Genomic DNA, 24,728 nt, shown 5'->3' on the forward strand with positions numbered 1-24,728 from the left:
AATCTACATTATGATTGGTTACTGGGTGTAAAGGGGGAGGTTCCCTTTTTTCCCAGCTTTTTCTTTTCTGTATGCTGTTTTGTGATTTATCTGATGATTTACCACACGATGTAGTGATGTGCCTGACTATCTAGTTCACTGCATATATTGATGTAAAATAGATTTATTTATATAAAACTACAAGTTCGTGTCAGCGTCTCTGACTTCATTTGGATGCCTACTGCGCAATTCCTTGACACTGTCCCACAGAAGGAGACAGCAACTTGTTCTCTATCCTCTGGAATACTTTGAATGAATATAAAGAAATAATTCATCCAATCCCATTGTAGCATAGACCTGCTTGTCTATTGTTCAGAATTACAATTATCAATTTTTTCTTGATACTTGACACTTTTATGACTCTTTACGTTGTAACACAGAAGTCTGGACAACTTGCACAAGGTTCTCGGGAATTTTCTAGCAAGGCCATTCAGTTTGCAAAAAAAATTGTTGCCTTTGCTATCACCTACAGTGAGGTCTAACCATTAGAGTGTACATACTGTATATTCCTTAATTCTCCACTATATACGGTAGGTACATTCTGCTGCAACTTCGCTTGCATCTGTGTGGGATGATACCATTTGTAATCCAATACATCTCAAGAATATCAATTTTTGCTCTAGAAAATATTAGTTCTTTCAGCCCTATTTCTCTGAGCCTATAGATCAGTGTCTCTCAACCATGGCAACTTTAAGACATGTAGACTTCAACTCCCAGAATTCTCCAGCCAGACTGAAACTAGCTGGCTAGGGAATTCTGGACGCTGAAGTCCACGTCTTAAAGCTGCCAAGATCAAGGAACACGCAATTTCTTTTATATGACTGTTGCCTGGGTTGCAGCTCTTCCACCTCTTCCCTCAAGATTATTCTCATAGCCCATTACAAATCTTTGGTTTGTGGAAGAGACTACAGCTTTGAGACAGAGCCCAACATTGAAGACCAACTGTCTCAAGTCAAAGTAACTGAAAAATATGTGATGAAAGAGACACTTTCTTACATCTTGAAAAGCTACTGCTAATGCAAGTGGGAAATATTGGTCTCCCTAAATTAGACAAATAGGCTGTCTTGCCACAGGCTGGTTTCCAGTTGCACCTAGATTTAACAGCAAGTGAAAATATATCCCATTGAACCCTAATCTGGAGATCCTTTAGATTTGGAAGCAACTCAAGGGTAGCATCTAACCCTCCATCAATGGATGAGAATACTTCTGTGTCCCTCTCTGCAGTTCATATCCTTACCTGGGCACATTGAGTTCTCTCCCATGGGGTCTCCTGGAGGCTTTGCTGAAAAAGAACTTGATCCCGACTCCCACAGCTAAGGTGAAGCTGATGACGCCACAGATGACATACACGGTGCTGTTGCTCTGCTGCTTGCTACCGTTGGGTACATCGGGCCCATTCGTGGCTGTGCCAGCAATGGTGGTTGCAAACCACTGGGGGCTGTCACGGCACTTCCCTTGCTCCAGCCTCCTGGATCGATCATCACAGCAGAAGCGGTATTGGCAGGTGCCACAGCAGAACCGGTAACCTCCTGTGGTACAGTTGAAGGTCGCATCGTATTGCCCCATGACATCATAATAGCCTTGGCATGTTTCAGAGGGCCGGACTTTGCTGATTGTGCTCGTGGTTGAGTTAGAGTTTGGTGAGGTCAAGCGCTTCAGATGGGCTAGGAGGCTGGGCAGTCCCCAACTCTGATTTGTATAATGTGGTGCCTGAACTACAGCTAAGGCTGTATGGCCAGCCAAGGCTTCAAGGGATGCATAGAGCATGACCGTCAGCAACTGATGCATGATGGGGGAAGGTATGGGGCTGAGAAGCTCAAGCCAGGCTGGCCAATGTGGTGGGCCTTTTAGAAAGTGTATAAAAGTGATCAAGGAAGCAAACCCTATAAAGATAAAGAAAGGAGTGTTAAGAAAAGCCCAGTGGAGTGAATGCCAAATGCTCCTCAATTTGATACAGGTAGACCTCGACTTACAACAACAATTGAACCCAAAACTTATGTTGTTAAGTGAGACATTTGTTAAGTGAGTTTTGTCCAATTTTCTTGCTACAGTTGTTAAGTGAATCAATGTAGTTGATAAGTTAGTAAGCCAGTGGTTAAGTGAATCTGGCTTCCCCATTGTCTTTGCTTGTTAGAAGGTCACAAAAGGGTTACATGACCTTGGGACACAGCAACTGTCATAAATATGAACCAGTTGCCAAGCATTTGAATTTTGAGCACGTGGCCATGGGGATGCTGCAAAGGTTGTAACTGCAAAAAATGGTCATAAGTCACATTTTTCAGTGCTGTTGTAACTTTGAAGGGTGACTAATCAAACAGTTGTAAGTCGAGGACTACCTGCATTAACAACACAGGTTAGCCTTCTCTAGTCTCTTCCATAAATCTTGGGACTCAACCTCCCCAAAGGGCTTGTCAGAGGGCATCAGGTTGGAGAAAGCTACGGTAGAGCCATCAGGAGCAACTGCTGATGATAAGTTTCTCCCTCATGAAGTTTTCCGAATCAACATCTGTCTTAAAATGTATGCTAGGTTCCCTCAATCTGAGATCATCCAGAATGAGAACTCTGATTTAACAAATCTGAATTGCATCATTTCAGAATGGCTGATTTCAGCTCACAGCCAGGATAGCAACTTTCAGCCTCCAATTCCATAATGATTGAATATTTCATTCTTTACAGCTTTGTACAACATGGTTTATTGCTTCCAGTTTAGCATGATGTCTGAATTCAATTGCTATGGCTATGGTATATAGGTCAGGGGTGAGGATCTATGGCCCTTTTGTGACTTGTGGACTTCAACTCCCAGAATTCTTGAGCCAGCATGAATCAAGGTGAATCAAGCTACTGGGGCTTATTCAGCAAATCAGCATTTTAAAAAATCCATATAGCATGAAACAGGAATGTAACTATTTGGGTTTCTGAACAGCATCTGAGTCTAGTAACTAGTGTTTATTTCATTGGGAGATTCTATTAGTAGGAGCGGAATGTATTGATTTCTCTTGCTATCTTTCCACTTAAAATAGCTCTCAAGGTGGTCAGTAAAGCTATAATGAATATGTTACAATTCAAATTCGAACTCTTCAATAATAGAGAAATAAGCATGCTCACCAGAATAAAACACCATAATTATTAACTTAAATGTTTCTATACCACTCATGCTCCCAGAGAAGCCCAGGATATTTTAAATAAGTGAATAAAATTTATTAATAATTTAAATAAAATCACCTCAATAAAGCAATTTGTTTTAAAAAGATAAATAAATTAGAATTCATTTTCAAAAACAGAAAAGCTAAACCATTACCCATCTTTAAAAATAATTTGATTATATTTAAAATATAAATAATATATACTGTATATATATATATATATAAAATAAAAAATATTTAAAAATAATTTGATTATAGACTATATGTTGTTTCATAAATGCCTTGATGAACGTGGCTTTCTTTACTTGTGTGTATATATGTGTGTATGTATATGTAGGTTTTCAACACTCCTAATGTTTGATAATATCATTTTGCCAACTTCTTTTCAAGCCATATATTCAATTGCTTTGACTGAGATACATCAACTAGTGGCCAAAATACATGTCAAATTAAGCCTAAAAGGTCAAGAGACAGTTCAAGATAATATCCCTATAATTCATGTTCAATCTGATCATTCTAAAACATTATAAATTTCCATGCTTTCTCATTCTCTTTCATTCAAGAGGAAAATATGAATCAGTGGAGTCTCCTTGACATTTTCTACCACCTGGAGAAGTGAATTTTGGTTCCTGCTCTCCAATTCTTTTCATTTCACCACCCTGATTAATGCAACTGTATATACAGACTCTCTTCCAGTAAGTAGGATGCTCGGGCAAATATTGGCTTTGTCTCAGATAAAAGCAGGATGCTTTTCTGGAATCACATAATCAAATGACATCTTCACTCTATCATGGCAATCTGTGGCAGAAGGTAGTCTGGAGTCCCAGGAGGGAAGGATTACTTCCCAGGGAACAAAGAGGCAGCAGAGCCTGGAATGACTGTTAAGCAGGAAGTAGATTAAGATGGCCGCTCTCACTAGCAGTTCACAGTGTGGAGTCCTTGGTGCTCTCTGAGCTTGGCTGTTTTCTTGCAGACGTTTCATTACCCAAATAAGTAACATCATCAGTGCTAGAAGAGAGTGGGGTTTGGTCCCTGTTTATATACAAATGGCTTTCCCTGTCAGAGATATTTTACTAGAAGAGTACTCAAATCTTCTGCTCGAAATAAAATTCCCTATCCCACCAGGCTTGAAATTATAGGTCTGAATAGCCTCGAACTATGCCGTCTACGTTCCGAGTCTGACCTATGCTTAGTTCATAAGATTATTTACCAAAACGTCCTACCTGTACATGAGTACTTTAATTTCAACCGTAATAACACAAGGGCTATCAATAGATTCAAGCTCAATGTAAATCGCTCTAATCTTGATTGTAGGAAATATGACTTCTGCAATAGAGTAGTAAATGTCTGGAACACTCTACTTGATCCTGTTGTTAGTCTCTCTCTAATCCCTATACCTTTTACCTTAAACTGTCTATCGTGGACCTTTCATGTTTCTTAACAGGTCCCTAAGGGGGCGTGCATAAGCGCACCAGCGTGCTTACCGTCCCTGTCCTACTGCCCCCATTTATATGTAATCATTCTATGTGTTTATGGCTATGTTTTGCCTATTTATATCCTTTTATTTGTGCCAATTTTTTTCATGTGTCCATGTCTACGTCTATACTGTTATTTGTTTCCTTATACTTGTTGACAAATAAATAAATAATAATAAATAAATAATAGTGTTGGTGGGAGTGATCTTGGTGGTTCCTTGATTAGGCTGTGGTTTACCCTGATCAATGTACAGTATTATCAATTCAGACTAAAAAGCTAAGAGTAAAACAGGTAATTAAATGTCTGCAAGAAAACTGCAAGCTCAGGGAGCAAACAAGGACCCCATCTCCTACTATATTCAGTTTTTAGATGTTTACTTTCTAGTTTTATGGTCACACTACTAATGGCTCCAAGGGACTTATAAAACAGAATGAAACAACATGAAACCAAACTCTAGCATTGTAATATATATAACATTCTAACAGAATAACAGAGCGAGAAGGGACCTTAGAAGTCTCCAATCTCTTCTTAAAAGCCTCCAGTGATGGAGCATCCACAACTTCTGGAGGCAAGCAGTTCCACTGATTAACTGTTCTGTCAAGAAATTTCTCAGTTCTAGGTTGGTTTTCTCCTTGATTAGTTTCCATCCATTACTTCTTATTCTGCTTTCAGGTGCTTTGGAGAATAGGATGACCTTCTCTTCTCTGTGGCAGCCCCTCAAATATTGAATCACTGCTATCATGTCTCCCCTAGTCCTTCTCTTCATTAAACTAGACATACCCAGTTCCTGCAACCGTTCTTCATGTTTTAGCCTCCAGTCCCCTAATCATCTTTGTTGCTCTTCTCTGCACTCATTTTAGAATCTCAGCATCTTTTTTATATTGTCTGGTAAAAAAAAAAACAAAAAAAAACCCCCTTTCACACACACACGCACACACACAATCCCCAATCTTTATTGGGCAAAGATTCTGCTTGAATGCCATCAGCAACTTGCTCCATAATATAAGCCCCACCAGAGAGAGTAAAAAAAGGAGAATTAAGTGCAGAAATGAAACACATCCATTTATTCACTGAAGCACAAATGTGCTGGCTTTTTGAATGAGTAAAGAAATGGGTGCATAATATTGTAGGTGCCACAGGAATACTGAACTAACATTACATGGTCTGACATAGTCTGACATTCTACATGCCTAGTCATGGGTAAGGTTCTCCCACCCACCCCCACCCCCACCCCCACTTTTTTTGAGCTGCAATTGGAAGCCAGCTTGTCATTGGTCATTATGGTTATCAAATATATCTTTAGCTGAAAGCGTAAACTGTTTCCTGGCTTTTAACTGAGGAGACAGGCTGCTGCAAATAATGAAACACTGCATGTGGCAGCAAAGTGGATTTTTAACAATGTACCGGGGATTAGGATCAGAATTGGAATCATACCAGCATCTCATTTTTCCCCCACTAGCTGAAGGACTACGTTTCCAATTTTCCCCAGAGTTTCTCTTATATTTCCCACACAAACATTTTCCTGGCTTTTAAGTAAGGCCCATTTAGGTCTTCAACACATCTAGGGCAGCAGATCTATTGGAGCCAACCCCATTCTCATTTTCCCCCTCGCCTTAGAACACAGTGCTTCTCAACTTTAGCCATTTTAAGAAGCATGTTGGCTGAGGAATTCTGGGAGTTGAAGTCCACACTTCTTTAAAATGGCCAAAGTTGAGGGTTGCCAGGTGTCCACTATTTGAGTGGACAGTCCGCTTTTTCACATTATGTTCACTATTTTTTTTTCACAAAATAGTGGACATTTTTTTTATTCAAAAGCTTTATGATGAAATGGTACGTAATCTAAAGCTGTACAGTCTAAGAGAATAAGGATAGGAGAATCGTGTTTTGTCTTTTTTTTCATAAATTAGAATGAGACAAAGATCGAATATCCATTGAACTCGATTCTCCGAAAAAATTAATGATGAGATTAAAATAAAAATATAGTATAAAATTATGTACAGTTCACATTTTTAAAATGTATTGTAGCTTGTGTTGACTGACCTAAAATGGCGTGTTAAAATGTTTGTCAGAAAATATATAATTTAATTGTAATTTTTTTTTATTTTTTTACTACTTAACACCCCCCCCCCCTGCCCTGCTTGTCCGCTATTTTTTGGAAGCAGACCTGGCAACCCTATGAGAAACACTGCCTTAGCTTATATTAATGTATATTCCATCCATATTTTTTCCTTTGTTCTTCACTGAAATCAAAGGCCAGAAATGTGTGGATACATCCAAAGTAATTCTTGATTGGGTTTTTAACTGCTGTATTTTACTGCCATGAATGAAAAATACTGATTAACGTGATCCTCTCAAATGGACTCCTCTATGTAAGGGGCTTTGATAATTGCTAGCATTGAGGAAAAAAAAATATTCCTGAGTGCTTGGACACTCTTCATGAACATCTTCCTGGAGTTCAAGATATCAGGAATGATATCAGGAATGGATGAGTAGATAGATGTTTATGGTAGAGTATCCAGAGCTACCTTACTAGAACTTGGTAGAACTTCAGCTCCCATAACTTCAATCCAGCTTTATTATATGTAAATGGAAGGATGTATCTGCTGACAGGAGTAAAAAAAGGATAGAAAAAGTGCAATTTCTAGTCACATAAATAGCATAACATTGTTCCTTTTCAGGGTAAAAAGGAAGGGAGGGAGGGAGGGAGGGAGGGAGGGAGGAAGGAATTTACCCCAACAACAGTCATTATTTTTAATTTTTTTTAGTTATACATCGTAAATAGCTGCCCATCTCACCCAGATAACTTTGGGCAGTTTGGAAGAATTAAACACACCCACACATGCACATGTGCACACACACACTCACACACACTCACACACACACACACACACACACACACACGTACTTTTCTATCCTTGAAAAGCAAACCTTATTCCCACTACGTTCATCTACCTCATACTTTACATTGCCTTTTGTTCTCTATTGTTCGTTCTGAAGGTCTCATTAACGCATCCCTGCCACATCTTTCTTTGTCTTCTCATTGCTTTCAACCCATTCATGTGTTTGCTTTGTAACTTGATCTTCCATTCATTCTCTTTGCAGTATATAAAAAACTCGAAAGTACTTTTTTTCATAATGGTCATTCACTTTTGTATTCAGTTCACATTCATTTAGTGCCCATTCATTCCTGACACTATTGCTTCTTGTTATGCCACACGTGTTTCTTAATTATCCCATTCTCTGTGCATTCAACTTACTTCTATATAGTCAACTGTCATTGTATATACCTTAATGGACACACACGTACACACAATCTTTTTTTTTTTTTGCATCTTGCAATAAATTAATACTATCCATGACTATCCTATCAACATAGGCACATCCTAATGTTTCTCCATCCATTTCCCTATCTTCAATAAAGATACCAGAAAAATGCCTTTTTGGGGTGCTTGTGTGCCTTTTAGTCACACAAGCCTTTTTGGGGTGCTTATGTGCCTTTTAGTCAGACAGCTTAATTCCTGGCAACTGCCTGAATTAGTTCCTGCATTTTTTTGCCATTGGTGTATTATTTGCAATTATCCCATCAAACATAGCTATCTTGATAATTGAGACATTATTTTCACATCCATACATCCATTGCATCAGATAATTTACAGACAATATTGAACTTGGTGCATTAATAGTCAAACTTGATGTGGCAGCTTTCCATTGTACCGGTGATTTTAATAGGACTTGTGCATCCAACTTAATCTGGAGAAAATAATTAAAACTATTTGTTATTTTAATTAAAGTAAATTAAATTAAACTGTACTTTGGAGCTACAATTCTTTTAAAATGATCAGCTAGGAAGATAACTCTTGTTAATCAGCACACTTTATTAAAATAAAATAGTTATAAAAAACAGCAACACAGATTGTTTTAAGCAAGGGCTTGTTAAAATTTAAGGTAAATTCCTTTTGAAAAGAGAAATTTTCTTTAAAGTAGGGGAGAAATGAGGATGGTTCTTCTAAAATCTGTCAGATAGCACCTATTTTGGGAGCATATTTTTGAACGTTTGTTCTAATGCTTTTCTTTTAAAAAACTAAACTACTTGTTTTTGTAAATTATTGGTTTTATGCTATTGTATATCATTCATATATATATATATATATATATATTCTTCTCTTTTCATAGGCCTTTATGTGTATTTTTCTCTCAGCCAGCTCCTAGAAGCACAAGGCTAAAGACACCAGCCTGAAGATGACGAATGAGACTTCGTTGAAATGTCGCCAAGGTACTTCCAATTTTACGTGGGAAAAAATCCGAATAACCAAAGACCTATATATATGTTTTCGTAGATTTTCATGGGTAGAGGTATGCAAGTTTTGGTGTATTCGGGTCTTTTCCCATGTAAGATTGAGAGTATACTCTCAATACTCTCAATCTTACATGGGAAAAGACCCGAATACACCAAAACTTATATGTAAAAAGTTAAAATCTCTGGTGTTTTCCCGCGTCATTATAAGTTTGTTAGTTAAAATGTTTAAAATCCTGGCTAAGGTCACAGCTCAGAATTCTCTAAATTCCCAAACAAAAACCTTTTTAAGGTCTTTCAAAAAACTCTGGCTGAAATCCTAACCAACACTTTAAGGTTAGGCAACGTTTCGACAAGCTCTCTACCTTGTCATCTTCGGGCCTTTATTATCAGTTTAGAAGCTGTGGGTCATGCTTCATTATACTAGCTGCAGCCTGAATGTGTGTTAATGGTCCAGTTTTCTCTGGCTCCCTATTACCAACTGTCAACTGCAAAGAGGTAAGAATTCTAATAGGCATCACATTCTGAGCTGTGATCTTAGCCAGGATTTTAAACATTTTAACTAACAAACTTATAATGACGTGGGAAAACACCCGAGATTTTAATTTTTTACATACACACACCCGCGAAAACTTAAGAAGATATATATATATATATATATATATATACACATACATACATATACATACATACATACATACATACATACATACATACATACATACATACACACACACACATTTTAGGAGACCATCTAAGATTCCTGAATTATTATCATTAATTTTAATTGTTTCCCTTTTCCTTTTTCTCTATTTTGAAACATAGCTTCATTAGGCCTCTGGAATACTTGATTGAATAGAAAAGCAAGATGAAATGAAATGAAATGAAATAATGAAATGAAATGAAATGACAGAAGTTGCAGATTAAAATTAGTTAAAGGGAAAGAGCTGAGGTTAATATCAAAGACCAGAAGGTTGGTTATAGTATAGGCTGCCAAAGTGCAAAATGTTTTTGGGGACATCATAATACCAGAGGAAAAGTTAATAGTCTTCTGAAGTCATGGACTTCCACACTTGGATGACATAAAAACCAAGACTATTTTACTTCTTTCTGGCAAAGCATATCAATAACAGTTGGAATATGGAAAAGGTTAGGGTTCCCACATTTGACAGTAAAAATCAGGATGACCCATTAAATGGCCATAAGAAATAGTTTTCCTGACCACTTTGAGACCACCTAAAAGTCATCCAAATGTTTGCAGGTGAGATCTGATAAGTCTAGAAAGCTATGTTCCCTATTTTACCTTTCAGTAACTCACAAAGCTATAAAGAAAGAAAGAACCTTAGCTACTCAGCTATTCTATCAATTTCTTACAGAAGACAATAGTCAACCACCTCCAAGAAGCTCATAGAGTAGGCAGGATTCAAAAGCAATTGCTCACTTCCACAGTGGCCTTCAGCAACACATATCTGATACAGTATTAAAGCAAACCCCAAACCACAGAGTGCCATAGCAATCCCTTTATTAACTCCAAAACTATTTTATTGCTTTTGAACTCCCTGTTAGTAAACAGTTGCATGATTGGCATGAATAATCTATCTCTGATGTTAAATTTAACACTCACATCCAATCTCAGTTGTACCCACGCACAAATAAGCACACTGTTTGCTGAACGGGTGCCAATTTTGAAAATGTTGTTGGAAAGTATGTGTTCATCCAAATGTGCATATACAAATATGTGTATCTGTACTTCCATACCTCATATATATGCATCGTGTAAAATTAACAGCCAATATAAGCTAATGCTGCTAGCTTTGTAAATGGCAATGTACTATTTTTATTGGTTTCAGCAATTAAATACCTAGTTGAATGCTTATATCTAATAGCTAACACTGTCACAATCTGGCTTTTCCCAGCTTGGTGCCCTCTAGATACACTACCATAAAAACATATAGAAATCCTGACATCTATGTGTATCTGATTTCCATTGAACACTGTCTCTAATAGTAATACTCACATTGCTATAATGCTGATTCTTAATTTGCCCTTTCCCCCCACAAAACGGAAAAGCTTCCTAATGTCACTCCTTTTCTTCGAAGGAAAGACTGCTCAAGCCCTTTTGTCAAATGTGTTACTCCTCAACAACAGTTAAGATTTTTTTTTGTTTTCTTTTTATCCAGTCTTTTGTTTAGACTGGATCTGGCATTTTTATCCACATATCAAACCCTTTTCAAAAACCTGGGATAGGCAGATGTTGTTGTTTGATGATGTTACAGATATGGTTGTTGGATGTAAGCTGTTCCAAGTAAAGCTGCCTTTTGCAATTGACTGATGATGATTTGGTCAATGCCAATGGTGTTCAAGTGGTGTTCCAGATGTTTGGAGATTATTCTGCAACTGATTGATTTTAGGTTTTTATGATGGCTAAGGAAAATGGGAACTCCCTTCTTCATGGCCAGCCTACCAACCAAACTAAATTACTTGCTTCAAATGACTGCTTCTCCAACAAGTAGGTTGTCAGAAGAATTGCAAAAAAAATTCTGAGCTCCCCAAATGTATAGATACTTGGCTCCACCAAGCTACACATTGAACCAAAAAGTATCATTTCAAAATACTTGTTTTTTTTAATGATTTCTTATCTTTTTTTTAAAAAAAACCCTCTGTTAGGGACCCAGAATCATATGTTTGAGATTGGCGACCTAAAAAAAATCAAGTAAGTAAAAACAAATATTATTATTAACAAATAATTAATTCCCTTTTTCAAAAAGGAAAGCATCTGTGTCACAAAGGAAGTTTGCACCTCAAGCATCTTCTTCATTGGGATATTTTACAAGTTTTCAAAGCAAAGTGATATTTTATGCCTGGCTCATTTAGCATTTGTGAGGGTGCTCACAAGTGTAGTAATTGATTCTTCCCAAAAGATGGAAGCTGCAAAATCTTATTGTATTCCGCCTTTATTATTTTTACAAATAACTCAAGGTGGCGAACATATCTAATACTCCTTCCTTCCTCTCCTATGGTCTCCAAAATCATAACCTTGTGAGATGAGTTGGGCTAAGAGGGAGTGACTAGTCCAAAGGCAGCCAGCTGGCTTTCAGGCCTAAAGTGGGAGTAGAAGAAACAACAAAGATGACGAAGTGTCTAGAGGCTAAATCCTATGATGAATGGGTGAGGGAGCTAGGTATGTCTATCCTATCGACAAGAAGGATTAAGAGAGAATATAATAGCTGTCTTCCAGGACTCAAGAGGCTGTCACGGAGGGGATTGGCATATTCTCTAAGGCACCAGAGGGCAGGACAAGAAGTAATGGGTGGAAGTTTGTCAAAGACAGATCCAGCCTAGAAATAAGGAGAAATTTTCTGACAATAAGAGCAATTGTGGGTGCACCGTCACTGGAGGTTTTCAAGATTAGACTGGACAACCATTTGACCGGGATGGTATAAGGTCTTGCCTTGAGGTGGGGAGAGTTGGAAGAAGAAGACCTCCAAGGTATGATTCTAGAACTCACCGTCTCCTGGTGACTGGCCCAAAGTCACCCAGTTGGCTTTCATGCCTAAAGCAGGACTAGAACTCACAGTCTCCTGCTTTCTAACCCAGTGCCTTAACTGCTGTATCAAACTGTCTCTCTTTTTTCCCTCCATGATTGTGGCAGTCAACAGTATTTTCCAGAGGGTTTTTTTTTCACCAGCAGCTTACGCAGAAAACATGTGAGTAGTAGTCCTTTTATTCTCCCCTGGGTCACTTATTTCTGGCTATTGGTTAGTGCTAATACAATGCTTACAGGGTTTGAGCTACCTCAGGGGTGGGTTCCACTTACCTTTGCTACCGGTTCGCAACGGAAGCGTGTGCTTGCACACTTGCTTCTCTTGCGTGCGGTGCTTCTGCGCATGTGCAAAGTGTCCGTGATGACATCCAGGTGGGTGGGCGGAGCCTCCCACTGCGGTTACTACCGGTTTGCAAGATCCGGACCAAACCGGCAGCAACCCACCACTGATCTATCCCCATCCTTACCCCCATCCCACTGGCATAAAAGACTCTCACATTTCATTTTATGACACCTTCCATTCTATAATGAACATCTCTAGCACAGGGACATTCCCAGAGGATCAAACCCACGCGTGGCCATAAAAAATAGATGAAGCTCCCAAGTACCTCCTAAAGTTAAGCAATTGTGAATATTAATGTGACAGAAGGGGAAAATTATTAATTACAGTTCCAAGCTGTGATTATTATTGATGATATTTAATTTTAATCAGACTGAGATGTAAGGGAATTTCAATCAAATTTAGTTCGGGTGCTCCCACCTCTTAGAGTCGGTAGCTTACATGTGAATCTTGCCAAAGGATATTTGCATATCCTTGTATGAAATATGAAGTTGTAATATGTTCATCCTAAATGTTTTACGTCCATTCTAGCCGGTTCTTCAGAATATATTTTCCATCACAGCGAAAGAACAAAGAGAGCCTTATGGTTTGTCACACTGGCAACACAGGAATAATTTGTAAAATTGTATCAAAGATGCACATATGTGCTTCCGCCAGAAAATCCTGTCTATTTCAACCTTTCCTCAACAGAAACATGCCCCTCCCCTTTTGACTAGGATTGTCCTCATTTGCCCCTCTTCTAATTTTGCAATACATTTTGCAAGATGAGGCACCCAGCATTGTACACTGTCTTCTAGATGCAGCTGCTGAAAACTAAAAGATTGTGCCAAAGGCATTACAGAAAAGGTCAGTTTTTTATGGAGGGGACAGAAATCTTGCAGCAATCTTCCCAGAGTTTCACTATGAAGAATCTTGGATCAAACTGGAAAACAAAAATACAACGCTTGCAAGGGTTGACCTAGCCCCATCCCACTGGCACAAAAGACCCAGGAGTGATCGTCTCACATTCCATTCTATGACATCACAAGGTTGCGTTTTACAATGAATATCTCTAGCGTTATTGAGCCCCTGGAGCTTCCTTGATATAGCTTCCCATGTGTCTCCCCAACAGTGTAGCTAGCTCATGTGGCCTTACTGCCTTTATCAAGGAAAGAGGCTTGTGAAGGGCCCATGGCAAGCAATGCCTGTGTGTGGGGGGGGGGTGGGCATGTGCACACACACATACACATATAAAGGAGGTGATGGGAATGGACACAGCACCCTCTCCTGCTTTCAGAGACCAATGTCTGTCAGAGACATGATTCAGGATTTTTCAGGACTGTCCAGCGCTAGCCAGTAATAGATGCTGGGATATAATTCTGAAATCATCAGTACTGAATGTGCCAAACAATCCCAGATGCAGGCTTAAGACGTTCGCCCAGGAACACTTTGGTTTGTGGCATAAGCATTCTGAGTACAGTCCAAGAAACCAGTAATCACCTTTAAAGATGTACTGGGTTTGGCTACCTCTGAGTTAGTTTATGTAGGAGAAGGAGTGACAGAACGTGGAGGTGGAGTTAAAAGAGGGATCAGCCTAGAATCCCTACGTATCCACAAGCGAACCAACCTCCCTTAAATTCTGTTGACCCTTACCTAACTACAAGATAGCTATTGATTAAGAAGATTTCTATGCATAGGTATGATTAGAAATAAATGAGTTCAATTGGACCTTCACATGTGGACTTGGTCTTTCATGCCCTACGGCTTACTTCATTTTCTTTACTCAAGGCATGCCTGCAGAGTTGCTGATAATTTCTATTCCTTTGGAGGTGTGAGGAAAGAGAAATGAAGGAGAGTATCTTGTGGAAAGTCTTTTCTTATGGAATGGTTTCCCAGGAGCTAAAAGAACCATGTTCTCACACTTTCACACTCAGCAAGCTGTAGAAAATATGGCTTTGGAGGGCTGAATTGAGGGTGGACAGAGACAATGGAGTATGTGATGATTTTCTGATTTTGATTAACAGGAGCAGTTAATACAGCAGATGTTTTCTGCTATAATCCCTAAAAATAGGTCTTTTTACATATGTCTAGTGGTCACGTTTGTATTTTAACACCTGTAAAGGCCTGCTATCTTTAGCTTGATTTAATTCATTTGAGGGTCAAGCAGACACCAAGCCTACCTCAAATGTCAACTAAAAATCCATTCTATTTTTTAAAAACACCTACTAAATCTGTATACCCAGTGAAACTATACTATACTATACTATGATGCAGTGGTGAAATCCAATTTTTTTTACTACCGGTTCTGTGGGTGTGGCTTGGTGGGCATGGCAGAGGAAGGATACTGAAAAATCTCCATTCCCACCCCACTCCAGGGGAAGGATACTGCAAAATTCCCATTCCCTCCCCATTCCTGGGGGAAGGATATTGCAAAATCTCCATTCCCACCCCACTCTGGGGCCATCCAGAGATGGTATTTGCTGGTTCGCTGAACTGCTCAAAATTTCCACTACCAGTTCTCCAGAACCTGTCAGAACCTGCTGGATTTCACCCCTGCTATGATGTTGATCTACTTGGAACAGAACAGACTGGTTAATACATTAGGGATTAGAACAGGAGTGGACAACGATGGTCCCTTTACGATCTGTGGGCTTCAACTTCCAGAATTCCTGAGCCAGCCAGAATTTCTGAACCAGCCAGAATTCCTAAGCTCAAATGCTTGTCAAAAGGTTGCAAAAGATGATGACATAACCTTAGGACACAGCAGCCATCAGAAATATGAACCAGTTGCCAAGCATCTGAATTTTCATCACATGATCATGTTACAAAGGTAAATGTGAAAAACAGTTATAAAACACATTTTTCAGTGCCGTTGTAACTTTGAATAGTCACTAAATGAACTGTTGTTAAATCAAGGATTACCTGTAAATGGGGTTGATCAATTGATTATATATTATTATATGTTTACCAAGCAGTAAGTCCTACCATTTTAATGGAACTTACACCTAACAGGATTATAGTTTAAGCCTGGTATAACTTTGCATAAAGGAGGGAAAAAAATCAAAACTTTTGCAGTTTGGTGTTCTTATGTTTGTCTGTCTATCTATCTATCTATCTATCTATCTATCTATCTATCTATCTATCTATTTATTGGTTCGATTTATATGCCGCCCTTCTCCGGAGACTCAGGGCGGCTTACAATGTGTTAAGCAATAGCCTTCATACTTTTGTATATACCTGCTTAGTAGGACTTTCGCCCCCCTCCCCCAAGCGGTGTTCTTTTTTATACAAAGTCAGCTTATTGCCCCCACAATCTGGGTCCTCATTTTACCTACCTCGAAAGGATGGAAGGCTGAGTCAACCTTGAGCCTGGTGAGATTTGAACTTGCAGTAATTGCAGGCAGCTGGTGCTACTTAACAGCACTTTAGTCTGCTGCGCCACCAAGGCTCTTCTAGTGGAGATCAAAAGAATATCATCGTTCCAAAGATTGTAATTTCATCCCAGTAATTTTTAAATCAAGCACACACAGTAACATCAAGCACATATATGAACATAAGAATTTATCCTATAGTAAGTCAGATTCTTGGTCAGTCTACCACACAATATCAACACTGGTTGTGGATTTGCAAGATTTCAGTTAGGAGACCTTCTCAGTCCTACTTGGAGATGTTAACATATGAAGTGTAGATCTACTACAGCAAAGCTCTACTGCTATTTTCTACTATTCTTTTCATAATAGGATTCCACCAGACAAAAGTAAAGAAATATCTTTCCTCAGTTTGCCGTTAGATCTAATGTACTGGTATGTACATTGATGCTTAGTGGATTTTTTGAGTGACTAAGATCAGATTAACATTGCTAGGTATTGTACAAGCAAGAACGTGACTGCTCTTGTCCTTCAAAATAAAAAAAACACGGTAGTTTTCAAGGCATCTTGTAAACTTGAATTACGTTATTTAAATTTACTCACAATGAATCTTATTTTCACATTTGTGAAACTGTATGAAGAGGCAGGTTGTAACATGTAAGGTGAAGCACTTGTAGTATTTCGGTTTGAGACACAAAAACCAGAAGGGTAAAAACTAGAAACAACTATAAGGGTGGTGATATCATTCAGAGTGAGATTTCTCTTGGGTATTTTTTTTTAAATTATTTATCTCACCCCACATCGATTTCTCAGTCATTAAGAGATTCATAAATAAAGGGTGCCCAAAATTTTGGATCCCTTGTGGATATAATCCATAGGTTCTTCATAGATAATCTTGCATCAGCTTTGGTCCAATTTCTTCAGAAGAATTCTCTTCGTACAGAATTTGGATTATTTCCCCTTTCAGTTATGAGGATTTAAAACACAGCGTTCTCGGGTATCTGGCTAAAATAACCAATTCCTCTGCCCCCCAGTTGCTGGCATTTGCCTCTGCAGTGTGAGCATAGCAGTACTGATTTCTAAACCATACAACTGAGACTATGTTTATAATGGCCTATTCAGTGACCATGATGGTAAAACTCTGGTGGACTGTAGGGTCCTTGGTGATCTCTGAGCTTGATGGTTTTCTTGCAGACATTTTGTTACCAAACTGGGTAACATCATCCGTTGTCCCATTTGTGTGCTTTCTGAAGCCTTTGATGCCCATATGTGGTATTGATAGAAGTGGGAGAACTGATGATGTTACCTAGTTTGGTAATGAAATGTTTGCAAGAAAGTTCAACACAGTTCTGAGCTACCAAAATTCTTTTCTATTAGTACTCTGGTAGACATTTGATAGGGGGGGGAAAATTGGCATTTGTTCTAACTCTGTGAATGGTATATGCCTTTACTTATTACTTCACATTTACTTTTTACATATATCAAGTAAAATGGCATTGCATCATCCTGTATTTTTCTGTAAACATTTTTTATTTTTAAAAAGTCAATATAATGATATAGATGTGCCAGTTTCTAATTGCATGAATTTCTCTTCATTCTTATATATTAGCGTTCTGCCCATTCCAATTTATGATGTGATATTTATTTAACTTGCTTACTTACTTACTTCCCTATGTAGCCATGTGTTGTGTGGTGTGTGAGTGTGTGAGTGTGTCTGTGTGTGTGTATGTGTGTGTGGAAATATGTGTCTGCCTTTGTGCAGTTCACTGTGTGCTTTTTTCTTTGATAGAGCAGGTGTCTATCTTTTCCTCTCCATCTGGTTGAAAGAGAGTTATTCAAATGAGAACTTAAAAAGCAGAGAGAGAGAATGTCCCTTTCCTTTTATATATATAAGGGATTTCTGGGATGTATTAACAAGGGAAAGGATGGTTTAACCAGACCTGTAAAGCACTATTGAATTGGTGGCTTGTGCTTCCATTATGGGCATATTACAAACCTGGAATTATCATCATCGAGTTAAAATGTGCATAGTAGACTTTTGTGGCTATTACATGGAAAGTGCATTTAATTCTCACATCTAACTTCCAAGTCACATTAGCCAGGTGCAATGTGAAAAATGGAGAATTCACAGGCACAATGAGGAGCTGTCAGACTTCACACCAGGCAATAAATATCGACTGCCCAAAAACTGCATTTGATAATAGTAGAAGCTTCGGAAATTCAACGCAGTTAGATAAATTGCTCCACTGAGAAAGAAATCATATAAATGCCTACTGCAGAACAGAGCTATTAGGCCTATATATAATGCAATCATGGGGTTTAAATCTTAGGTCTTTTCTTCCCTTCCTTTCAAATCAATTCTTCTCTTCTTTGTGAAAGTTGGGGACATTTATTTCACGTTTACAGAACAGTTCTCTCTGCCTTAGAATAACTGATTCTCACCAGATACATCAGTACATAATAACATACTTTGGTGTTTCATGCTAATTAATTAAGAGTAACTACCACTATTTCTACATTCCCTGTCTTGTATGCCAATTGGAATCCTTACTGTTTCTATATATTTCCCTTAAAATGTTTGGGGTAAAAATTTGGATTTAGAGCAGCATAGAGTGACCAAGAGAATAAAGGATTTCATGTTAAATAATTAGGATGTACAATGCAGTATATTACGTCCCTCACAACAGTCCTATTCCAGTCAATACAGTCCTAATCCATCTGCTCTTGACATGGCCGAAGTCTTCAGATGAATGTTAATGGGTAAGCTTACACCTGGTGAAGTAATAATTTGCCTATGGTTTTTGGAATAAGACATAATAGTTAGAAAACTATAGTGCACACACAACATATTGACACAAAACAAAATAAACCATATTATGGCTTTGTACAGTATGTAACTCTAGCTCAGGGGTGAAATCCAGCAGGTTCTGACAGGTTCTGGAGAACCAGTAGTGGAAATCTTCAGTAATTCGGTTGACCAGCAAATACCACCTCTGTCTGGCCCCAGAGTGGGGTGGAAATGGAGATTTTCCAATATCCTTTGCCCAGGAGTGGGAAGGGAATGGGGATTTTGCAGTATCCTTCCCCTGGAGTGGGGTGAGATTGGAGATTTTGCAGTATCCTTCCCCTACCATGCCCACCAAGCCACACCCACCAAGCCACGCCCACAGAACCTACAAACATGTAAATGAATAGCACTGAATTTAATTCAAGACACACATGCAAATTTGGTTTTGATGGCTGTTTCCAATAGTATAGCAGAAAAATTCATGGAGATAAAAAGAGATGTACTCCTTCAATTAAATGGCTTATAGCACAATAATTTTTTTTCCTGGAACGCAGCAGGCTAACAAGTTACTATTCTAGACTTTGAATCCATAGTTTCTTATTAACTCCTGCTACCTATATCTTCTAAAACAATTATATGTTATCTCCATAATACATATAATATAAGCATACAATATTGAATTATTCTATAATCTGCCAATATTTAATATAATATATTTCACTGAATTCGTACTGTTCTACTAATATTTTGATATATTTTTTATTTTTAGATATTGAAGGAAGAGGATGCAAATTAAAAAAAACAAACTTAACCATGTTTTTCATTTGATTTTATTAAAACAGAAAGAAAGAAAGGTTATTTTTAAAATGTTTTTTCATTCGATTTTATTAAAACAGAAAGAAAGAAAAACCCACCATAACCAATAGAGCTTTAAAACATATGAAAGTGCATTCTGAAATAATAGCCTTGATTAATATCAATAGCTATCACTTATTCATCAAACAACCTTTAGTTAAGCTCCAGATCAAACGAATTGAGATTCGTTGCCTCATATATCAGATGTACTTTATATTGGCACATTAAACACCTCAAGCTATTTATTTCTGCTAGGGCTACAAAAGAGAAGTAATTTATTATCAGAACAAGCAATTTCCAGAAATCTTTGCTTCCACCATTCTTGCAAAAAAAAAGAATGTACTGTACAGTTACTCATACAGCTCTTTTGTAAGCTCAATCAGTAGAACTGCACAGAATATTCGTAAACCTACTCCAAAATAGATGCCAAGGAACTCTTGATACCTTATAGATGTACTGGAGCAATGAACTCCAGAATCCCCACTAAACATACTTCGGAATTCTGGGAATTGTTATTCAAACATATTTTGGAAAATCTTCATCTTGTGGAAGGCTGTTGTATGATTTTAAGCAAACTGACCATAGTTGAGGAACAAGACAGAAATATTTCCTATTGGATAATCTGGAAATATTATTGATCTGCAAACTGTTCTAATGCTATATATCATATTGGGCATACGTCTACAATGACCAATTTTTTTGGGAAAAATTAAAAACAAACCTGAAAAGGGGGCAAATCTGAGAGAGGTTCATAAGGATATTAAAAAAACCCTATTGTTTATGTTTATAATCCTTTACAGAGAAAAATTCAAGAGCAAACCCAAGAAAATAAATAATTAAAGAACTGTCCTTTATAATGAAGGACCTATGGTCGCTATGCATATGACCCACTAGGGTCTGATGCCTAGATGAACGTTTAGGATTCTTAAGGATGCCATTAGGATTCTTATTTTCACCCATATTTTTCCAGTGGCAAGGCAGCTAATATCCCAGAATGTGATATGTCAAAAGTTTGACTCCATCAGTACACGCTCAAGCTCAGAACCTCAGAATTTAGACCCAAACTTCAGAAATCCCTGAAACTCACTGCAAAATTTCCTGTAGCAATTTCCAAAAAGCTGGGTAACTCATTTTTTTTCCTTTGCCACCCCATTTTCTCCTCTTCTTCTCCCCAATAAGTGGTCCTCATTCATCTGAGAGGCTGATCCAGGCAGCCTTGCTGTTTCCATGGCAACATTGCCATGGAAACTGCAGAGTCCATTCTCTCCTCCCCCTTCTCACCATCCTTTCTTCGCAATTCCAGCAGTCTCTCCCTCCATAAATCCATTAGGGGAACTTCAAAAAGCAGGAGGCTTCTGCATCACCCTTTAAAAAGCAGGGAGGGGTGAATATATATATCCCGTGAGAAAGCACAGGAAAACTATCAGCTTGATGGGCTACTTCCTCCTGGACCCCACCCCATCCCCAAATCTTCTTTCGTAGCTGTAGCTGTTTCCTTCAAAACCTGTTCCTTATTATCATTTTACCAAGCTGTCTTCCTTTCTCATACATCTTATTTTGGCTTCCCTCTCCATATTCCCTTCATCTTCTTAATACCCTTGGCCCACAGATTACCTGGGGTGCACCTGACAACTTTTCCTTACAACACATCTCCACCTCTTGGGACTGATTTTGTGAACAAGGATGGCCTATATATATTTGCTGTCTGTCACTGCTTCTGGGACTTGGGTTTACTTTAGCTCCTTTGTTCATCCACACACAACCAATCTGTGTGCTTTTAGCCAGATGCATGAATCTACCTCAGCTCTACCTCAGCGTGCAGAATCATGAGGGTACCCATTTTTCCCTCAGGTACACCGTTATGCACCCATAAACATTTTGAATACCCAGATCGGCACAAACTTCTACCATGTGCATTGTACTCTCACACATGCCTGAACGCCCACCTGTGCAATCCATCCCATAGTCCCACAGCAATTATCTAGGAATCTTAGTGCCTGAAGCACAAACATAATCAGACTTACACATACACACACGTACATTCACACACGTGTGTACACACAGAGAGAGAATCTATGCATATGCATAGTCAACCCTTTTCAAACGGAGACCCAGGAAATAGGATTCAATAGATGAAAGCTTATTAAAGCAATATCCATGAATGGTTCCTTTCATTTGCATGTTTCAAATTCGTCTCTAGCACCCATTTTCTGCAGGATAGTTGCAAAGTGGGGGGAGTGAGGAGACAGGAATAAAAGGGTAGTGCTATGGTTTAATTTGTGCTGGCTTTGCCAGCCTGTGAAATATAATTCGTTTTTATTCTATTTTAAATTTTTGTATTTATGTCTTTTATTCTGTGGCTGTTCACCGCCCTGAGTCCTTCGGGAGTAGGGCGGTATACAAATCCAATAAAGAAGAAGAAGAAGAAGAGCAGCTTATATCATCATTCAGCATATTTGCGAGAAAGAGTGAGTGTGTATGTGCGTAAGGAAGGTTTGTACAGTAATCAGGAATTCTCATGTGTGAAAGGACAGGCATCGATCTTTTGAAATGCCTCACACTCTCAAATATATCTAGAAAGATACGCACACACACACACACACGCATATACAAAGTAACACATTCACAACCTGTCACACACACAAGCTGCCACGGATACAAAGCAGCAGGAAGTGTAATGCACAGTTTATGATTTGATATGCATACCCACACAAAGGAACTGGCACATGCCCAGAACTGCAGCAATATAACATACTCTCTTACACAGACACACACACACAGGCACACAAAGCCCCTTATAAAAGCCCCAAACAGCAACAAAAAAAAAAACCCTCTCACACATTTGCATATCTAATGATTAATACTTGACCTATCTAGATCAGCAGCACTAAAAAACAGGGAACAAACATAGACAATCACGCTCGACTGAGAATTAAATATGAACAAGTGGATAGCAAAACATTAATTTCACAATCAGCCCCCTCTCAAATCCCCACATATTGACACAATCTTATGCAAAGCTAACATCCCCAAGAATGACAACTGTCCCATCGCACACATTAGATCAGGAATCCCATCCTATTACACCATCCCAACAGCACTGTCACAGCTCTGATTCAAATCCCCTCACAACTGACTCTGCCTTATATACCAAACCTGGGTGCAGTTGCATCAGAATGGGTACTAAAAGCAACAGTCAGCTCGTTTTTTGGCACAGACTGAATAATTCCTCTTCCCAAACTCTCTTCTTTAAAAAGAAGGAGCGAGACAGCGCATTGTTCTGATTGTTTAAATACATTGCTAATCAGAAAGGTAAAACCAAAGGCAAAAAATAGTATTTTGTGCCAAAGACACATAAGTGTGCCCAAATTCTGGGGGAAACACCTGCTTGTAACTTTGACATATGCAAGCATCCACCATCAAATCTGAAGGCACTCTTGATATGTAACACTATCCCATCAATACCTCTATAGCTAACTTTCTGGAGTCTCCTTCTCTTAGACTGTTCTGACACACCCAGAACACCCAACCCGAGTTATCAAAGACATTGTTGCCTCTTAGTAGGGAATAGCAATCAAAGCCTTACCTTGATCTGTTAAAAAAGAATCCCATACAAAATTCTTCCCCTGTGGTGTAAGGTTTTTTTTTTCCTCTGCAGCCCCTGAGTGCTGTTTGATTCAAGGGGAAGCACCAGAAATGTTAGATGTTCCTCTCCACCTTCAAGAAGGAAGCATTTACTTTAATGAGGGAGGGAAAAATACCCCACTTTCAAAGTCGGTGCTTTCTATTAAAAAAACGAAATTTCACTCTGAAAAGGAAATGCAAGGGATGAATTAAAGAAGATGCCCGAGGAATTCCATTGGACGGCTGGCAGGCAAGCGAGGTGTTTTGATTGGTGAAGGAAATGCGCTCGATGGGAACTGCAGCCCCTCACTCAAACCTGCGTGCCTTCCTCTGAACTGTTTTCAAGTCCCAAAGGAGTGGAGAGGGTGAGTGGGAAGAGCATTCATTAACAAAACGGGTGAACATCCAGCAGAAGATGGGGCAAAGAAAGAGAGATGTAAAAGCCTAGGATTGGACAGGGATAGCTGTCAGTCAAAAAGGACCCAATATATCCACGTTTCAGCTCATCCACCCCTTACCCCCCCTCCCTTGTCTCTATTCTGGGAAAGGATAGGAAAAAGAAAAGTTTGCTGTGTGTATCTACAAGAGATCCAGGAAATCCTGAAGTTTTGGTTAACATACCTGGCTGCTTGGACTTCTCTCGAAATAGTCCTAACCCTTGAAAATGCTGATTTTCCCATCTGAATATGGATGATCTGATGAATGGTTCCCCTGTATTCTTGTATGCAGAAAAAAAAAAACAGCTCTTGCATTTGAGAAAAAGAGTGGAGTAGTTTGCATCTGCGTATATGTTCTGGTGTCTTTATTTTTTTAAGATACTCTTTTACAAGAACACACACACAAAAGCATGATTGAGCTTTTCTTGTAGATTTCCATAGGCACAAATTTTCTTTTGCTCCAAAATTTGAAAAAGCAAGGGTGTTGCACCCATATTGGTTGTCACTGACCAACTGGCACCTATTTTAATGTAATTTGGATACCAGCAAAGTTTTTTTTTCTTCTGTAATTTTCCCAGACTTTTAAAGCAGATGGTGTTTTATTTCCTCTGCTGATTGATTTTATGCTGTTTTGTATTTGTTTCTGCCAATCTTTTTTGGGCTGCTGTCTTACATTGCAATTTTTTTTCCATATTTTGGGAGGGTTTCACTGCCATTTTAAGCTTTCTTGAAAAGCAAATAATAAATCCCTAAAATTCATAAATTAGACCACCCCAAACATGCTATAAATAATTCAAAAGAGCAGGGTTTTGCTGTGACTGATGGAGTTGGGGAATCAAAA

At 38.6% G+C, this 24,728-nt stretch overlaps 1 protein-coding gene across 3 annotated transcripts in view; it reads right to left on the reverse strand.

The window, feature by feature from the left end:
• SHISA7 (shisa family member 7) overlaps nt 1-23,859 on the reverse strand; it is a 41,947-nt gene extending 18,088 nt beyond the window's left edge. For all 3 annotated transcript variants that reach the window (XM_087891843.1, XM_034419502.3, XM_034419504.3), the window contains exons 1-2: nt 23,413-23,859; nt 1,277-1,922 (exon numbers count right to left, since the gene is read on the reverse strand). In XM_087891843.1, coding sequence (XP_087747969.1) covers nt 1,277-1,827 — 551 coding nt within the window. In that variant the 5' untranslated portion in view covers nt 1,828-1,922; nt 23,413-23,859. The remainder of the gene's footprint in view (nt 1-1,276; nt 1,923-23,412) is intronic.
• Nucleotides 23,860-24,728: the final 869 nt, after the last annotated feature.

Source organism: Pantherophis guttatus, chromosome 4, assembly GCF_059756535.1.
Source record: "Pantherophis guttatus breed Tessera chromosome 4, ASM5975653v1, whole genome shotgun sequence".
Lineage (NCBI taxonomy): Eukaryota > Metazoa > Chordata > Lepidosauria > Squamata > Colubridae > Pantherophis > Pantherophis guttatus.